The 20,493-nt window shown below is 35.0% G+C and overlaps 1 protein-coding gene across 1 annotated transcript in view; it reads right to left on the minus strand.

Moving 5' to 3' along the window:
• FSTL5 (follistatin like 5) overlaps positions 1-20,493 on the minus strand; it is a 996,384-nt gene that overhangs the window by 407,160 nt on the left and 568,731 nt on the right. The window contains 1 exon segment of the mRNA XM_043971840.1: positions 17,339-17,459. Coding sequence (XP_043827775.1) covers positions 17,339-17,459 — 121 coding nt within the window.

The raw sequence follows: 20,493 nt of genomic DNA on the forward strand, positions 1-20,493 counted from the left end.
TGGTTTCAGTACTTTTAAAATGACTTTTTTTCATTCAGAAAAAAATACTTTCTAATTATTCTTTTCATTATATATAATGGCTAGCATCTTTTCATCACTTCTTCCACCCTACAGTGTTCAGAATGTGGGTCTAGACCTATGGTTGCATTGATCTGGAAATTACAATTTCTCCATCCATTTTGAAAGGTGCTTGGTTCATATTCATACAGAAAGCATGTGTAAGATATAGTGTCTAAACCTACTTCTTCATTACTTGACTGGCAGCCCTTTTTCTTCTTTGTCAAGTTGCTTCTCATTGACACCATAGGTATCCCCAATTCATTAGAAAAAAATGTTTTAAATTTCCAAGATTAACTTCCCTTCCTATATAATACCATTATTAAAACTATATGGGGGGCAGCTAGGTGGCACAGTGGATAGAGCACTGGCCCTCAAGTCAGGAGTACCTGAGTTCAAATCCGGCCTCAGACACTTAACACTTACTAGCTGTGTGACCCTGGGCAAGTCACTTAACCCCAATTGCCTCACTTAAAAAACAAAACAAAACAAAGCAAAACAAAGCAAAAACTACATGAAAGTATATAAAGCTGATAGTATTCTGAATATGCAATCACTAATACTCCCATAACTTAAAACAATTGTACATGTTTTTAACAACCATTATTCTTAGGCAAAGTCAAGATGATGGAGTAAAAAGTCACAACTGCCAAAACTCCCCTAAAAGCTCTCCTACCAAAAAGTCATAGAAAATACCAAACAGAATTTTGAGTGGGAAAGCCAAGAAAAAGTGACAGTGAGTTGTTTTCCCATCCTATGGCAGCTCAAGAAAACAGAGTAAGATGATTACAGCAATCTATCACAAAACAGTAGGAATTCAGGGTTGGTTCTATATTAGGAGAACCATAAGCATATTTGATCATATCAATAGTTTTTGAAGGTCATATGGTCATATGTATAGATGCAGAAAAAGCTTTTGCTAATAAAATACCCTTTCCCATTAAAAATGCCAGAATACATAGGAATAGATGGAGTGTTTCTTAAAGTGATACTTAGTATTTCCATAAGGATAAGAACAAACATTATCTATAATGTGGATAAACCAGAAATTTTCCCAATAAGATGGAAGTATGTGAAGGAAGGATGTCAATTATTCAATTCTCCTAGCTTCCCTATTACCATAGAGGGCAGTACCATCCGCCCAGTCTCCCGCATTCAAATTATAGGCATCATCCTACATCCTCACTATCTTTCATTCTTCTTATGTAATCTCTTACCAAGATTGATCAATTTCACTTTTGTAAAATCCTTTGAATTGTGAGGGCCAAGTTTAGTGTATGGAGAGTTAATTGAGTGGCTCACCATAATATTGGGGTCCACTGTGTGGTAAAAAATGGAAGTTTTAGCTGAATCATTTGAGAGTTGAGTGCATGCTACTGAAGCAGCTTTTGAAGGACCTCCCTTTTGGGGAGGAGAATTCGACAAACTTCTGGCATGCCAGCTTAAAACTGAGGGAGGAACGGAAGTTCCCTCTCTCTCTCTGGCTTTCCAACTTAGCCATGGTGGCGCCCACGGTTTTTGTTCAGCTTTAGGTGTCCTGGTTCTTGGTCTGGTGGGCAGTTTGGGATTCAGTGAGTTTTATAAAGGAAAATAGACTTAGCTTAGATCTAAGATTAATCATTTTTATTTCTATTTCCCTAATTGGTAACACTTTTTGTTGTCTAATTAATTCCCAAGCAATAAAAACTCATCCCTTGCTGATTAAAGCTCAAAGGCTTTTTTTTCTTAATGGTCTGGGAGAATATATATATACACACACACACACACACACACACACACACACACACACACACACACACACGGGAAAAGGTAAAAGGGGGAGTTTAATGCTTGTATATCCAATTTTAAATCTCACAACTGGAAAGAAAGTCACTCAAGAAGAGACTGAGCTCCCCTCAGTGAGCATTTACTCTTCCTCCCCCAAAAGGAGAGGTCCTTCAAAACTGCCTGTGGAGAGTGGTTTCTCCTGCTGACATCAGCAGCACATGTCATTTAGGGCAGGCCAGATTTGGCTCATCCCAATCAGTCAGCCAAATTCTGATAATCTTAGCACAGAATATACCCCCTTTTCTCCTCTGACACTGCTGCCACTCTAGTGGAGGCACCCATCATCTCACAACTGGTTTATCACAATAGTCTGGTAGTGGGTTTGCCTGTATCAAGTCTTTTTCCATTCCAATTCATCTTCCAGTCACTAATTTTCCTAAAACATAGGTCTCACCATTACCCAATAAACTCTAGTAGCTTGTTATTGTCTCTAGAAGCAAATATGAAATTCTCTGTTTGACACTCCAAACCCTTCATATCCTAGCCCCTTCCTACTTTTTCATTTGGCTTACCACTTACTACCCAATAAATATACTCTTTAATTTAGTGACACTAGTTTCTTGGCTTTTTTCACAAAGACATTCCATCTCCTCAGCTCCTTTCCATGCTTGGAATGTTCTCTCTCCTATGCTCCAACTACTGACCTTTCAGGTTTCCTTTAAGTTTGAACTAAGGTCTTACCTTCTACAATAAGCCTTCACCAACCCCTTTTAATTCTAGTGCTTTACCTCTGTTAATTTTTGGTTTTTTTTTTAATTTATCTTGTACATGGCTTATTTTCTACATATTTGTGGAGGAAGGGAGAGAATTCAGAACTGAAAATAAAACTGAAAATGAACCATTTTTCTCATGATAGTTACTGTAAACCTTTTTGTAATACTTTATAGCATTAAAGATGAATGCAGGTTATCTATTTTATCAGAGGAAGAAAAGGCAGTTGGTATCAATAAAAAAACTTTCATTTGATATCTGCAGCTTACAAAAAGTTAATTAATTTTATGAGCTTTAAAAACACATTTTCGTGAGTTATGAATCATGCCAAATCAAAGTGATTCATATAAATGAGGTGCTTGGGCTTATACTAGCCCCAAAGGACATGACCTGGCTATTGGGAAATTTAAGAAATATTTTTAATAAAATTAAGGCATCTCTCAGTATTATATGAAACCCTTCAGTTTATATACCTCTATATAGAAGTAATGAAATGTATAATTTGATTCAGGTAATAAAGTAAACACATTCAGCAAACACACACACATACAAATGTCCCATCTCCAGATGTTCAATAGAGCAAAATTTCAATCAGTCAAGCATTTATTAAGCTGTTGCTATGTTACAGTTCCTGTACTAAGTACTGAAGTAAATACAGTATAAATGGAATGGAAGTGTAGAGGTGAGTTTTGTATTTAGTCTTTAAGGAAGCAAGGAAAGTCAGGAGTCAGAGGTAAGGAAGGAGAACATTTCAGGCATGTGTTATATATAGTACCAATGCATAGAATAAGGTGATAAAGAAGAGCACTCACTCTCATCCTTGACTTTTGCCATTACTCAGTCCACTTATCCAGTCTATTTTCAAAAGTACTTTCATGATATTTCTCCTTTATTCCCACTTCTCTCCAAGGATGAGAGTGAGTTTTTGAGCCTGAGTAAATGGAAGAATGGCGGTACCCTTCACAGCAATAATGGGCTTTAAAAGAAGGGAGGGTTTAAGAGGATCAATAAATGAACTCTGGTTTTAAAATATTTTGAGTTTGAGATGACAATGGCACATAAAATTAAAGATATACAAAAAGCAGTTGATGATCTACCATAATATAGGAGAGATATTACAGCTGTATATTGAGAATTTGGTACCAGACACATAGATTATTATTATTACTATTATTATTATTATTATTATTATTATTTTAATTCTTAGCAACTGAGATAGTCTAGAGAAAAGAGAAGAGAGTCCAGGATAGGTACCCCAGTTCCACATGGTTAATGGGCTTGAAGAGATTAAGGATCGGATAGACAGGTAGGAGAGGAATTGGTGGGAAGGACAAAGAAATTATTTGGGAAAAAATTTAAAACGAAGAAGGTAACTGTCATTTTATTATATAAGATTGGATAATTTGTGATTCTCAGAATTTTCAAAATACCTATAAAATGAATCAAGTACTCAACTTGCCTAATATTTCTTTATGGCTCTGAATTAAGTAAAGCAGCCCTTTTGCACTGTCGATGATTGATGATTGATATGGTGACCCAACAGGAGAATCATTACATTACTGATTAGCTTCATTGCATTTCCTGAAAATAATTTCATTGCATTTTTCTTTCTATTCAACTAGCTTCTCACAATTAGTTATGCATGTTCTCTGCTGCCCAAATGCTATATTTCCCTGAATATGTAATTTAAAAGGTACTCTAGCTATTAAATAAATTAAATAATTCCCTATGGAAACTCTATATTATTAATTAGTATTTTTATCTTTGTTTTTTTTTTCTGAATAAAAAGTTTTATGTTGGGACAATAAACTGACATGGCTTGCCTGCTATGGTAAAATCAAATCATTTCCCAGCACCTAGCATCATTTTTTCCCCCATGATAGGTATAAACAGTCACATTCCAGGCAACATTCTTATTTACTGATCTTGTCACCAATTATTATTGGCTTTCCTGCAGTGTGATATAAAAAAAAACCCCACAAACTGTTTACACTTTGATTGCATTCCTCTGACACTGAATTCACCAATGTGTCACTATTAAAAAAATGTACATTTTGAATAAAAGATAGCCTTCATACAAGCATCTCGTCTTTACATTCAATGATACCCAATGGACCATAAATCACAAGAAAGAAACCCTACAAGACTTTCTGCTTACAAACATTAAATCTATAATTAGTTTATATGTCCGAGTGGAATACAAGATTTCTGCTGGAAAGGATAGATTGCTTACTCAATAATGACACAAGTCAAAAGCTTGAAAACATTCCATTGAATTCATAGAAAAGGAATTGCAAAGAGGACCCTATAGGCTTTGTAGCTCAATAACATAAAAACAAAACAAAACAAACAAACTGAGTGCCAGGCATGGGGGGGGGGGGCGGGGAAGGAAAAATAGATAAAAGAACAGACATCAACACAGATGATTTCCTAAGGAAGCTTAACACTAAAAATCAATGGCCAAAAAGAGAAAAAAATTCATTAAAAAATTCATCCAGGAAATTAATTTAGAACATAAACTGGAATTCAAAGTTTTATAGTAAGTAGATGAAGATTTTGAGCAGTATTGACTCATAAAACACTGCATGGAAAACTAAATTTACATAAAGCTTGTTGAAAAATGTCAGACCATCTCAAGAGCATTTTAGACTGAAACTAGGAAGAGAACAATAAACAGGTATAAAGATTTTATTTAATTAATAACACTAAATCCACTGCATTTGCCTTCTAATATCACAGTTCTAGATGTGTTGCTTAAAGAAGTAGAAATGTCAATAAAGAAAAAAAGAGAACAGTTAGACTATAATTAAATATACACAGAAGAGCCTCGGTTGGAAGTGACATGGGCCTATAGGCATTAAGCTGTACATTTTCAAGATATCTGTAATGAGAGCCACTAAAGGTTTGGAAATAATTAAAAAAAAACACTAGACCTTATTAATACTAAAAATATGATTGATAAAATGTCACTAAAATATCAAATGTTACTGTTGTTGTTTGTCCTTCATTCTTGAAGAGGGCCATGACATTGAGGTGATGTCATGACTTGCACTAAAGTAGATTTAAATGAGGGAGGGCAATGCAAGGTTAACAATCACACTTTCTCCTCCAGAGCTATCTGGGTCCAGTGGCATATCAGGGTGACTGGAGATGGCTCTAGATGTTTAAGGTAATTGGGTTTAAGTGAGTTTCCCAGGGTCACACAGCTAGTAAGTATCTGAGGCAAGATTTGAATTGAGGTCCACACATTTTTAGGGCCAGTGCTCTATTTAGGAAGGATAAAAGAAGGGAGGGCAGAGCAGGGGAGGAGGCAGCCAGAAGCAAAACACTTTTGAAGAGGAGTAGGTAAAAGAAGAAAATACAGGAAATATCATGGGAAGAGAATAGGATGGAGGGAAGTAGTTATGATAATTGATTATAATGGCAAAACACATGGTACCTACTTTGCTGGGTTATTATAAAGAAAATTCTTTTATGAGTTTAAGGTTATGATGAAAAGGATGCTATCAGAAAAACCTGGAAAGACCTACATGAACTGAAGCAGAGTGAAATGTACTGTATACAAAATAACATAAATAGTGTAATATGATCTGCTGGGAACAACGTGGTTATTTTCAGCAATGCAATCATCCAATATAACTCTGAAGGACTTATGAAAATTGTAATCCACCCTACAGAGAAAGAATTGATGGTATCTGAAAACAGAATCAAGCATAATTTTTTTTATAGTTCCTTAAAAAGAAGTTTTGTTTTTTTCTGTTTTCTCTCACAACTTGGCTAATGTGGAAATCTTTTCCATAACTACTCATGTATAATATATTGAATTACTCGAGTTCTTGGGGGTGGGAGAGTGGGAAGGGAGGGAGAAATAAAAGTTGGTATGCAAAATTTTAAAAAATTGATGCCAAATGTTATTATGTATATATATATATGTGTGTGTATATATCTATATCTATATCTATATGTATAGAGATATATAGATATAACCTATATCAGATTACCTGCTGTCTAGGGGAAGGGGGAGGGAGGGGAGGGGGGAGGGAGGGGAGGGAGGGGAGGGAGGGAGAAAAATCTGAAATTGTAAAGCATGTATAAATAAAAGTTGAGAACTATCTTTACATGTAACGGAAAAAATAAAATATCTCATAAAAAAAATTGATGCCAAAATTTGTTTTTACATGTAATTTGGAAAATAAAATTCTAACCAGAAACAAAAAGAAGGTATGAGAAGGGAATAAGCAAATTTTCATAAACAAAAGCAGAAACCTTCTAAAGCAGATTGCATCTATAAAACCATACAATTGCATAGAATAGAAGATTTCATTATGTTTATTATTAATTTTAATCATTTTAAAAAAGCATTTGACTTGGGGCAGCTAGGTGGAACAGTGGATAAAACCGTGGATTCAGGAGGACCTAACTTCAAATCTGGCCTCAGACACTTGGCACTTACTAGCTGTGTGATCTTGGGGAAGTCACTTAACCCTCATTGCCCCACACAATAAATTAAAAAAAATAATAGTTGGCTTTTGACTTAATAAGCAAAATACAACTTTAAAGTATCTCTTGTAAAAAGTTATTTTCAAATATAGGTCAAAATCACACAAAATTGATTGAAATATGTTTGGAATAATTTTGTTCTTTTGGGTTCGAAGGTCCTAAGATTAAATTCTAAATTTGCCACTTACTATTTTTGTAACGTTCTTCTCACTAGCATTCACTTCCCTTATTTGTAAAGTGAGGAGGTAGACTAGATAACCTGCAGGTGACTACCAATTCTAAATATTTCATTCCATTAATTTATTATTATTATTATTATTATTATTATCATCATCACACAATAGATTAAGCAGAGTGGCTTTCAGGTATTGAAACCAAATGGAAGAAGGATTCTTTTTTAAAAGTAATGTTTACCAATTGTTTTCACAGAGCAATGTGGTTATAACATGATGTCATGGAACATTGTAGAACTTCCCAAATGAGATCCTTCATCTTTCAAAAACATTCATCTTAAGTATATGTGCAAGAAAAAAAAAGTGCACAAAGAGTACCTTAGTCAAGTGGTGTCAACCTCAAAACAAAACAAAACCAAAACCAAAACCAAAACCAAAACAGGGACCACTACACCATACCTAAAGATCTTTTTACCCCATGTTGAACTAGAAAACCACATATTAACATTATCTCTAGACTATTGTATTTTTAAAATTCATTTTGTTAAACATTTCCAAATTATATTTTAGTCTTGCTGCTAAGGAATGTCACATATTTGACACCTTTGCATTAGTTGACACATATTAATTAAGCCTTTACTACGTGACAAAAAGTGTGCTTAATCCTGTGGACTGTGCTAAAGTGTGAATAAAATTAGCCCATAAAGATGTGCAGATGAAATGGGCCTAGATGGAAAGGATATGAGTGTGAGTTAGATCACTTTGAAATTTTATATTATGGTTTTTTATTTTTGTTTGAGTTGTGTGTGTGTGTGTGTGTGTTTTGGCAGGGCAATGAGGGTTAAGTGACTTGCCCAGGGTCACACAGCTAGTAAGTGTCAAGTGTCTGAAGCCAGATTTGAACTCAGGTCCTCCTGAATCCAGGACTGGTGCTTTACCTACTCTGTCACCTACCTGCCCCCTTCATATTATATTATTAAACATCCATAGCTCATTTAAAGGCCCTATAATAAAAGCTCATATTTTTAATACCAATTTTTTTTCTAGTTGACACTGTATTCAACTCAGTTCTACATGTGACACTGAGTTGTGAAATCTTACAGTCTCTAAAGAAATAGATTTAGAGGTTACTGTAGAACAAAGGCATATTACAGGCATGATTTGGCTGCACTTATAATCAAGGAAGAACTCAGGGCAGGACAAATGGCAAAAAGGCATCAGAGGGATGCATGAACAGGAAAGAAGGTGAGCTAATCATCTACCCACATTAAGTGATAATTAATGGTCAACTAGTATCCTTCACCTGGGTGTGGATGGATTGTACTCACCAGCTTGGGAAGGAGTATCTACTTCCATTCATCAATACATCTTCCATTAGAGAGCTAATTGCTGGGAGAACTTGAACAAGAATCCAGATCTCCAGTTCCCCAGGCAGTGTGACATACTGTTGTTTAATGAAAAGGGAGTGGAGAAATAGAGACAGAGGTCTAAATGTTCTTTAAGTTTCAATATCTTTAGGCAACTTGGAGTTTTCAATTTGGGGCATTATTTTCTTGGACATCTGGCATGCAATTTCCTTCCAGACCTAAATGCACACATACCTATACACATACATGCATACATATGTTTTTTCCTGAAAGATGGAGACAATTTTCTGTTGTTAACAATGAACAGTAATTTAGTTTTATCTCCATTTAGAATTATATAAAACAGCATAGAGTCACTCCACTTGATAAGTGTGTGGTAAAAATTATTTGTGGTAAAAAATTCTTGGAGTTTTAGCTGACTCATTTGGGAGGGGCCACACCTGGCCCACCCTGAAATCATGTATGCTACTGAGGTCAGAAGGAGAACTCTCCTTAGGCAGTTTTTGAAGGACCTACCCTTGGGGGGGGCAGATATTGAATGTTCCCTGAGGGGAGGCAGAGGCACTTTCAGAATGCTAGCTCGCTCGCTCTCTCTCTCTCTCTCTCTCTCTCTCTCTCTCTCTCTCTCTCTCTCTCTCTCTGGCTTCTGCCTTTTCAGGTGGGGCGAGCAACTGTAGACATTGCAGGTTTTGGTGAGTGGACACAGAAAATCCTGTATTCCTTTGAATTAGCTCTATTGGAAATGATCTGAGGATTGTATAGATTTTAGGTTAGAGTTAAGAGGATTTATCTGTATTTCTTTTTCACTATTTCCTTATTTTTGATTTTTTATTAATTTCACCTTTGTTGTTTAATTAATTCCCAAGTAATAAAATCTGATCCTTTTGTGGAAAAGAAGCTGTAAGGATCCTTTCTTATTGGCCTGGTAGAAATATCTAAAAGGGCAGTTCAGAGGGGAGGGAGTTTTGAACCTAAAGGTCCCTCATATTTCTGGGACCCCAATATTTCAGCAAGTCATCCAATTAACACTGTATATTAAATTTTGGCCCTTACAAGTGAAAGCACCAGAAAACAACAACAACAAAAACAAACCTATAGAGAATGTGTAGGACATGTGATTTCTTTTTAAAGTTAGCCTTGAATTATTATGGATTATAGAAATAAAAATATTAATACATCCTGATGCAACACTTATTTTCATTTAATTTCCACTTAAGAATATTATCAATTTCATCCCATGATCTTATTTAATTTTTTTTCAGTTTGTTGACTGTCAATAACAGATTATTGACTACATTATGTCCTCCTAACACTTCAGAATTTGCCTATCTTGTCTGCTTCTTTCCTTGAAAGAAAAGAGTGCATATTTTCCAAATACTATCTCTATTTAGGATTAGATAAAGAACCTAGAGAAAGAGAGAGATTTTGTTTGTTCTTTTATCTCTCCTCTGTCCTAGGAAAGATTATTATCATTTTAGAGAGAATGATAGCACTAAAAGAATTATTAAACTTGTAAAATGTCAAACTGTTATCCCTCATATGATGTTGATATTTAAGATATAAAAAAGAGAAAAGCCACAAATCACTGTTTTGCATGTTTTTTTGTTTTTATTTTTTGTCTAGAGGAAGTAGATCTAATTTCACTTCTTTTGGTTGATGTATCATCCTCAGGACATAGTATGTTCTTTACACATAAGATATACTTAGTAAATGTTACTGAATTAAATAGTGTGGTTAAAATAGATTACTATATTTATAATGTATTTTGAAACCTGATTCCATAAATTACTAGGCAGTATAGCTTAGAGTTCCAGATTTCCAATCAGGAAGACTTGAGTTTGAATCCTTAAGTAGTAACTGTGTGACTCTGAGCAAGTCACTTAACCACTGTCTGCCTCATTTCTCTTATTTGTAAAAATGAGATATTAATAGTAGCCACCACCTAGGATTGTTGTGAAGATCAAAGGAGAACATATTTGTGAAGGGCTTTGAAAACTCTCTTCCACAGGCTCACTTGATCGCTGTTTCCATCTCTGTCTCTCTTCTCTTCCCTCTCTCCTTTTTATCAGTTCTTTCTATAGGGGTGCATAGTAAGGTTCCTCATTAGTTCCTTGGGATTGTCTTGGATCATTGCACTGCTGAGAGTAGTTAAGTCATTCACAATTGCTCACTGAACAATACTGCTGTCACTATGCATAGTGTCCTCTCAGCTCTGCTCACTTCACTATACATCGATGTTCATTAGTCTTTCAAGGTTTTTCGGGGATCATCCTGTTTGTCATTTCCTGTAGCACAAGACAATTCCACTACAATCATATAACACAGCATTTTCCATCATTCCTCAATTGATGGACATTCCCTTGATTCTCAATTCTCAGCCTCCACCAAAAGTTGCTATAAATATTTTTTGTACAATTTTCCCCCTTTTCTCTTTTTCATGATTACTATTGTTAACTGTTTCCCTTCCATCCTATTCCCTTCCCCATGATATTTATTCTATTATCCATCTTCTTTCATACTATCACTCTTCAAAAGGGATTTGCTTCTGTCTGTCCCCTCCCCCACTCTGCCCTTCCTTCTTTTGCCCCTCTCTCTCTTTATCCCTTTCCCCTCCTATTTTCCTTCAGGGTTATAGAGATTACTTCACCCAATTGAGTGTGTACATTATTATTATTCCCTCCTTGAGCCAATTCTAATGAGATTGGTGTCTTTGAGCCAATTTTGATGAGTATTAGGCTCATTTACTGCCCAGATTAAATAGATTACTCCACTCAGGTGGGTGTGTCTGTTAGTCCCTCCTTGAGGCAGCTCTGATGAGTTTAAGATCTTTGAGCCTTTTCTGAAGAGTGTAAAATTCATTTACTGCCCTGCTCCTTTCCCATCTCTTCCCCCACTCCATAAGCCTTTTCCTGTTACTTTCATGTAGGATTTCATTTCTGCCCTTTCCCCTCCCCCAGTGAATTCCCTTCACCCCTCAATTTAACCCTAAAGATGTTATCATCTAGCTAAGTGACGTAGTGGACAAATCATCACCCCTGGACCCAGGGGGATCCCAGCCAAAACCCGGCCTTAGACACAAGACAGTCGCCTACTGTACGACCCCATCTTCCCTCTCTCCTGTTCTCTTTTACTCCCTTCATATTAGTGTATATACATATAAATATATACACACACACACATACATACATACACATATATGTATGTATATGTGTGTGTGTATAGATAGATATTGAAATAAAAAGCATTTTAATAAAATAGTTAACAACAACATTAAGAGACTTTAAGAAACAGCTAGGTGGTGCAGTGGATAAAGCACCAGCCCTAGATTCAGGAGGACCTGAGTTCAAATTTGGTCTCAGACACTTGACACGTACTAGTTGTGTGACCCTGGGCAAGTCACTTAACCCTCATTGCCCTGCCAAAAAAAAAAAAGAAAAAGAAAAAAAGAGAGAGAGAGAGAGAAGTAGCAAGCTAATCATAGTATTATTAAAATCAATGCCATGATAATTTCAAAGAAAGAAAGTTTGTGTTTGTATTTTCTGTCCATGTCTGTGTTTTGTGTGTGTGTGTTAGAAATTTGGGAGCCTTTTTTGCCACTTTGATAGTAACAATAGGCAAATAGGATAAAAAAAATCTATCAGAATGTAGGCAAACAGCTTGACTAAGTTTTACATGCCTTATTTTATTTTCCCTATACTTCTATTGAACAATTAGAAATGATTGTCAAGGTAATATTGTTGTCATCCTTTTCACAAAATATAGATAGGTGACACCTTCAGTTCTTGAATTAAACTAGAAAGTTATATTTTATTGATTAGGTATATATTTTCTGAGAGCAGGGAATAATTCATTTTTGTTTCCATATTTTCATTTCCTAACACCGCTTCCTGAATTGAATTGAATTAAAAGTCCTTGTATAACTTAGTCATCCTATGCATAATGAGGAAATAAAAATTATGCTGTATCATGTAATAATTGATTCTCCTCTATAATAGATACTATTCTCCATTTTTCAAACAGTTGTTAGAATGCTGGGCCTGGAGTCAGGAAGACTCATCTTCCTGAGTTCAAATATGCCCTCAGACACTTAATAACTGACCCTGGGCAAGTCATTTAACTGTTTGCCTCAGTTTCCTTATCTGTGAAATGAACTGGAAAAGGAAAAGACACACCACTCCTGCATCTTTGACAAGAAAATTCCAAATGGGGTAATGAAGAGTTGGACCTGACTGAAAAGACTGATGAACAACACCAACAATTTCTCAGTTAAGCTAAAAAATGCAGTCTTTCCCCAGTACTAAATTAAAGACATGGTTGAATGATTTGATCTCATTTGCTTGCTAACCAGTTTAACCTGGAATCTCTGTTTTGTTTTCTACAAAAAGAAATCAGTTTTGGCTGACCCTGCAAAGGATTGTTCTTCTGCCCTTGTCTCTTCTTATTAAATTAGGCAAGAGGATAATCTTCCTCAACAGGATAACTAACTGGGTAGTCCTTATTGGGGTGGTTCTGATTTTCTGACCAAGATTATTAGTTGAATCCCATAAAGCAATTAAAATTCCTTAACTGTCAGAGGGGGCATCATCATCCACACTGAAGGCCAAACCACCCTTCTCAATTCTGCTGATTGTGACATTGCCCAACCACCCAGAAATCCTCCTTTAATGCACCATAATAAAGAGGGTTCCCCCTCCCCCTTTGTAGTCACTGACCTAAGTGAGAGGATTAGCGTGATCCACTATATTTAGAGCTATACACATAATTATTAAACTGTTATCTTGCTCATTGAAAACATGCCTCAGTTTCCCTGTTATTGGCATTTTACATGCCATAATAAATAGATTTGACAATTTATAACCATTTATGCAAGAAAGGGCACGTAGCTTTGCATTCTAGAGAAAGAACATAATAAACATGAATTATAAAGGGGGCCACTAGGTGGTGCAGTGGATGAAGCACTAGCCCTGGATTCAGGAGAACCTGAGTTCAAATCCAGCATCAGACACTTGACACTTATTACCTGTGTGACCCTAGGCAAGTCACTTAACCCTCATTGCCCAACGTAAAAAAAAAAAGAAAGAAAAAAGAAAGAGAGAAATAAAGACAAAAGAAAAGGAAGAAAAAAAGAATAATAAAGAGAAAAATTTCCAAGAAAAAACCTACCAAATGAATGAGATACACAACCCTTCACCCCCCAAGTTAAGTCCACACATTAAGCTTCTTATATCATGAGAAGCAAGAAACTTAATGCTCTTGTATACCTATGTCAAAAATAAGCTTGAGTACTCAGAAACTGACAAATGGAGATCCCTCAAGGAGAAAATCCTTTATTATATAACATGATTTCTCAGGTGTCAGAAGTGCCATTTTTCTCTTTCCAACTTCTTTGAACAGTTTTGAATTTAATCCAGAAATAGATTGAAGAACTGAAAAAGAGACTATTTTTTTTAATGTCTTCAGGAAATGATACATATAGGAAAAGAAAAAAAGTCCCAAAAGAGTTCTGCTTATGGGGAAAATGATTTACTTAGGTTTATTATATTGTTTTATGTGCCAACTAAATACTTGGTTGATTATGAATTTACCCCAAATCAGTATCATTCTAAAATAATCTTCCATATATCCATACATGTTCATTTATAGACTTGCATACCTTCTCTTTTCTTAACATCCTGAAATCTATCATTGGAAATAGTCCTAACTACAAGGATGCTACATATCATGTAATTTGTATCATGTCAATCAACTTGAATTTAAAAGCAAACAAAATTCTATAACAAGGATTTATAATTTAAGGTCTATATAATGAGGGTTCAATGACAGATTTTGTGGGTGCATGAATTTGGATGAGAAAATTACAACTTTATTTAATTTTAAGTGAATCCCATTGTAATTCTAAATACTTTAATTTCTGCATTTAAAATCATTATTCTAAGGAGTCAATAGGCTTCATTAAACTGCCAGAGGATATCAATGATAAACTAAAAAAGGATTAAGAACACTTATTTTAGAGAATATAAAGTCAGTTTGTCATGGACTATTTTTCTTGTAGAATGTAAGCTCTTTGAGAGTAGCGAATCTTAACTTTATATGTCCAATGCCATTCATAGTTTATCATATATAGTAAGTGAATAATTAATGTTTGAATATCTGAAATACTTATTGATTTCATCAATAATTTTATATATAAAAAATGAAGGGGGCAGCTAGGTGGCACAGTGGATAAAGTACCAGCCCTGAATTCAGGAGGACCTGAGTTCAAATCTGGCCTTAGTTACTTGACACTTACTAGCTGTGTGACCCAGGGCAAGTCACTTAACCCTCATTGCCCCACCAAAAAAAAAAATGAAAAGAATTCAAAGTTAAAAGTGAGAAATTAGGACTAATATAAGAAGACTAAGGAATGAAGAGAATGAGAAATAGATTAGGAAAATTTAAATTTATGAGACATATAATAAAAAAATCACAGTTCCTTTTTTTCTTATGCAGAAAATAGTATTCTACAATCTTTGGTCAAGAGGAAGAGATTTGAAGAACTGAAAGTGGAAAGTAGAATTCTAAGATATGGAAATGAGAGGTGATAGTATGAGAAAAACTGAATAAATAAGAGGAATCTGAATTTCTTCAGATATGTTTAGTATTAGAAAGAAAACACTGAAGCTAAGAATAGATAGATGGGAGGTCTGAGTACACATAAGAGATTCAGAAGAATAGAGTTAACAGCTGAGATGATTAAAATATATAGTTTGTCCACCACACAGTAAGGCTTTCACAACGTAAAACAAATTGAAGTTCCAATGGTAGTTATCAAGGAGTTATTTTTATTTATTTAATTGATTATGTACTTAAACATTATGGGTTAGTTACCTAAGAATCAAATGAGCATAGTCCCTCAAGGAAAGACTTCATCCCTTTTTTCTTCTATCGATCAGGGTTGGACAAGAGATTTATGGTCAGACAGTATCCCACTAGATTAATTTTAATTTCACAATAATTTGTTAAATATTTATTAAGTGCAGAGTTCCATGTCATAGAGATATCCAGAAGATTTTTTAAAAAACAAAGTCCCTCCTATTAAGGAGCTTTTCATCTATTGGTAGATCAAAGATATACTTATATATGATAAAAGGTAAAATTTGAAGGACAATAAAAAAGATTGGGATAACAGTACTCGAATTTGAGAGAGATGGAGAGAGGAGAGAGACAGAGGGTGAGACAGAGAGACAGAGAAAGACAGAGACAGAGACAGAGACAGTGAGAAAGACAGCTTTCAGAAAATAGGTCTATCCATTGTCAACTCCCACTACATGTGAAGAATGAGCACATAAAAAGTGTCATGCTACTTCTTAATAACCTTTGGCTAAGAAAAGGCAAGTAAGCAAGAATATGAATCAACACAATGAGGCTTTGAGTTAGTTATTAAAGTAAAAGGACCCCAATGTAAGTCATAAATCTAATGTAAGAACACAAAGGAAACAACAACTTCATCTATGTGTGGGTGGCACAAGAGGGGCCATTGTATACAGACGGTTTGGGCCAAAAGTCATTGGTTCCAATTTTTCATAAAATCATATGGAAACAGGAAAGCTCTACTTTTTACATCTTTATTTTGTTTTTGTAAATGTGTTTGTTGATGCTCATACAATACATTTTATTTCACCTCATTAATGTGCAAATCACCTTATATGTTTGACAACTGTGTTCTTGTTATATTTCTCTTGCTATATTATAAACCCCAAGAAGGCAGGAACCTCATCTTTTCTAAACTTTTTCTCTCCCCTTGCACCTCGAACAGATCCCATGCACACAGTAGGTACTTAGTTTGTTTAATGAATGAATAGTCTTTGAATTATGATTGTTATAATTAAGATATGAAGTCCATTTCTCAGTCACATTAATAAGCACCTCACATAGAAATTTCACTATGAGCATTTACAGCAATTGATCTTGCTGGAAAATAAATGCTATACAAACTCAATATCCCAGACTACTTTCTCTCACACAGAAAGTGAGCTGTGGTGGGCTGTATTGATTTCACACATTAAAAATGTTGAATATATACACAAACAATTTAAGTGGAACAATCATAATAGATTCAACAGAATCCTATTTTTAACTTTATTTTTTCTTTAATTAGTCAGATATCAGAAAAAGTATGTGTACAAGCATGCAGTGTTTTTAAGAGTCCCAAAGAACTCCACATGAAATAAAATGATACTTTCTCCTAATCTTCATTGGTATTCTTCAAACATAAACAGAAGCTACCATCTAATCCACCTAGGGCTGCAGTGTACAAGGACTGAAAAATTGTCACTCTGGTAAAGATCTAAGGTTGTTCAGAGATATGGAAATACCTTTTGCCTTTCCCAGGCATATGGGAATTGTCAGTCAAGCACCACTTCATAGCACAAAATAGGCCCAAACACAGCAATACAAAACCTAAAGCCTCAGGCTAGGATTACTAAAATTAAGTCCAAGAGAAGAATATTTTTAGGTAGTAACAGATGTTTATAGATAATTATTGAAATCCCTGATTTTTAGCTTTGTTGTCATGTAAGCAAGTACCAAGACTTTTCTAGGAATCCATCACCCGAATCTCATTTGTCATACACACAGTGCTACAATGAATGTACATTACTGAGTAAAGAAAGCAGGAAAAAAGAGCTAGAAGCAATCATAAACTGAATCTTGTACAGTACTTACGGAACGCTCTGTAGAATTCTTCAAGGGCTAGGTGCTTGTCCGAGTTAAAGTCATCATATTTCAGCAGATCAAACAGTGAACAGTCAGACAGATCCTTGCCAAGTTCATCCTGTTTTATTACCTGACAAGAAAATTATAACCATGAAATTACATTGGGGTCTTTAGAGTTCTCTGGTATAATTAATTGTTTCTAATAATCATTTAATAGATCATTTGAAGGCTGCTATGGGGCAATGAACTGAAACTATGTAAAGTCAGGGATTTCCAGTTACTTTATAATTATTTATTACAGTTCGAAAGTTAATACCTTTAGGACCATGACACTGGGTTTACATAAAAGTTCATGAAATATGAGCTTCATAACATTTCTGCAATGAAAGCATGCTCTACACTAGCACCTAAGTAGTCTTTTAGTTGCCCTGTTCTAGGATCTTTGATGAAAACAACACCACTTAAAGAAAACATTTGGGAGAGGAGAGGAGAGGAGAGGAGAGGAGAGGAGAGGAGAGGGGAGGAGAGGGGAGGGGAGGGGAGGGGAGGGGAGACACAGAGACAGAGATTGAAACAGAGACAGAGAGAGTTGACTAGGTTTACTCTGGACTAGGTATCAGAGTGAGGATTTGAAATCTGGGTCTCTGACTTCAAATGCACCCTCTTTATACTTCACTATAGTGAAGCCATTCATTATACACTTCACAGCATGAATAAATGATGAATTAGTTCTTTTTTATCCTCTCTCTATTGCCCAAAGATTCTATTGAGAAAAATTATATGTAATCAGCTAGATGTGAAGGAATTTGGGAATGATATTAACTATTTGTGTCAGGGCCTGGGATCATCAATATGAATACTGATGGTGTCCGTACTTGTACATATTGATATAGATAGGCTGAAGGACCATTGGGTGGCCGTTCTTTTTTGTGAGCTCTACTCTCATAAAATACTGTAGATAGAATAGATGGGATTTGCAACCATAACCTTTTAGATTCAATCTCCATAATATATGTATGTTTGTATGAATGTGTATACACACACTTGTATATATGCATACATGCAGATACAAAGATACTGAGTGTCCTGATCAAAGCTATATAATATATCTCAAGAAAATCTTGTGAAAAAACTTTAGTTTCTAAATTCTTAGTTTGTTACTCTCTCCTCAGCTAAGAAATTTGGCTATGACTGCACAGTTTGCATAAGAGAGAAGACTGGAAACCCACAGCTTCCTGACTCAAAAATTAGCACTCTGTCCACTAAAGCAATTGTTTTTCCTCAAATACATATACCATTTTTGAGGGAAACATATATAACTATGTTCCGAGCCATTTTATCTATAAATAGGAATCACTAAAAAAAATGTAATCATTTCTCATTCCTCATAAGCATTTTTTCTTTCATATTGACACTCTTAATATGTTTGAAATTAATATTATGATATACTATGCAGACTGATCTTGTATATAGGATTGAAATTCAATTAGTTAATCTAACAATCTCCTATCTCAGGGAGATAAACAATGACTTATTTTTCTTGATTGATGCATATACATAGATATTGGGCATAATTCCTGAATTAACTGCCTACTGACCTACTTGTGCAATATGGTTGGAGTTCTTAACAAAATTCCCTTATAGTAGAGGTCATGCCCCAATCTTATCAGGCTCCCAAGTATGTTTTTCTATGGAAATGAGTAGATTATGGGAAAAGACATTCCCTGGGGAGATTGTTTTTTCCCCCCTTTCTTTCTTCTCCCTTGTTATTCTTTCTCTCCCTCCCTCCCTCCCCCCCCACTCTCTCTCTCTCTCTCTCTCTCTCTCTCTCTAAATAAGAATCAATTGATGTAAGTATTTAGGATGCAATGCAACAGTATTTAGAAACTATCCCATGAATATCTTTAGTTTCTTTAAACCCCATATCTATGTTTAAATTTTTGAATTGATTAAAATGAAGCACAAATTAATACTGTGGCAAGACTATGAAACTTTTAAAACCTGTTTTTTTTAAACTTTTATTCATGGCTTTAGAGTCAACAAAACAATTAGGCACAGTGATAACTTAGAGCTTCAATTGTTAAATATTCAAATTGACCATATACACCTGGGGAACTTGCAAATGTACAAAGCAGGGCTTTATTTATTGTTTTGTTGATTGCCTAGCCTTAAGAAAATGATGGAGAAAATGTCAGTAATAGAGAATAAACTGAAAAATGCATTGTGTATATATTTTTGGGAGTGAACTGGTTAATAATATTAATAATTAACCTATATGCCAGACACTCTATTAAGATCTTTATAAATATCATTTCATTTGATCCTCATAACAACCTTTCAGTAAGTACTATTATATCTTCATTTTACAGTTATGGAAACTGTCGGAAATTGAAGTTATATGACTTGCCCAAGTTCATACAAATACTAAACATATGAGGCCAGATTTGAAAACAGATGTTCCTGACTCCAGTGCCACTTAGCTGCCTCTCAACCGAGTAATTTTTAAACATTTGCCAGCACACCCCATTAGACTCCTTTGATAAATAATAGTTGAGAATTCATATGTAGGTTACTTAATGTTTCAATACTCTCAAACAACATTCTAAGACAAAACATTATTTGCCTATGATTCTACTAACATAAGAAATGTCTGCACTGAAAATCCCCAACATAGATGAAATCTCAATTCCAGAACCCCTCCTAAATTCCCAAAAAGTACACCTTCAGCATAATTCAGCCTCTCACCTTCATCTAAGACAAGGGGAAATCATATTTTCTACCATTTTCTCAATTTCTACCTTGATTATGCATGTTCAGATTAAGCTGATCTTGGCATGCAATAGATGACCTATGGGGAAGGCAGATGGAAGGCTGAGTGTCCCTTGAAAATTTTACATGTACTTCTGCCACATTCCTATCTTGTGCACAGTGTTGATCATGTAGTAGAGCAATGAATACTTAATGTGTTGATTCCGTGAACAATTAAAATCAAGTCATCCAGGAGATGGGAATGTTTCTATAATGTTCAGAGTTGTCCTTTTTTTTTTTTTAACAAGATGGGACATATTAGTTTAATTCTGTCATCTTCAAGTGAAAACTTCCCACCTGAATGGCCCACTTGAACAACTTCAATACTCCATATTAGTAACAGAAAATAAAAGGGA

Source organism: Dromiciops gliroides, chromosome 6 (assembly GCF_019393635.1).
Source record: "Dromiciops gliroides isolate mDroGli1 chromosome 6, mDroGli1.pri, whole genome shotgun sequence".
NCBI lineage: Eukaryota > Metazoa > Chordata > Mammalia > Microbiotheria > Microbiotheriidae > Dromiciops > Dromiciops gliroides.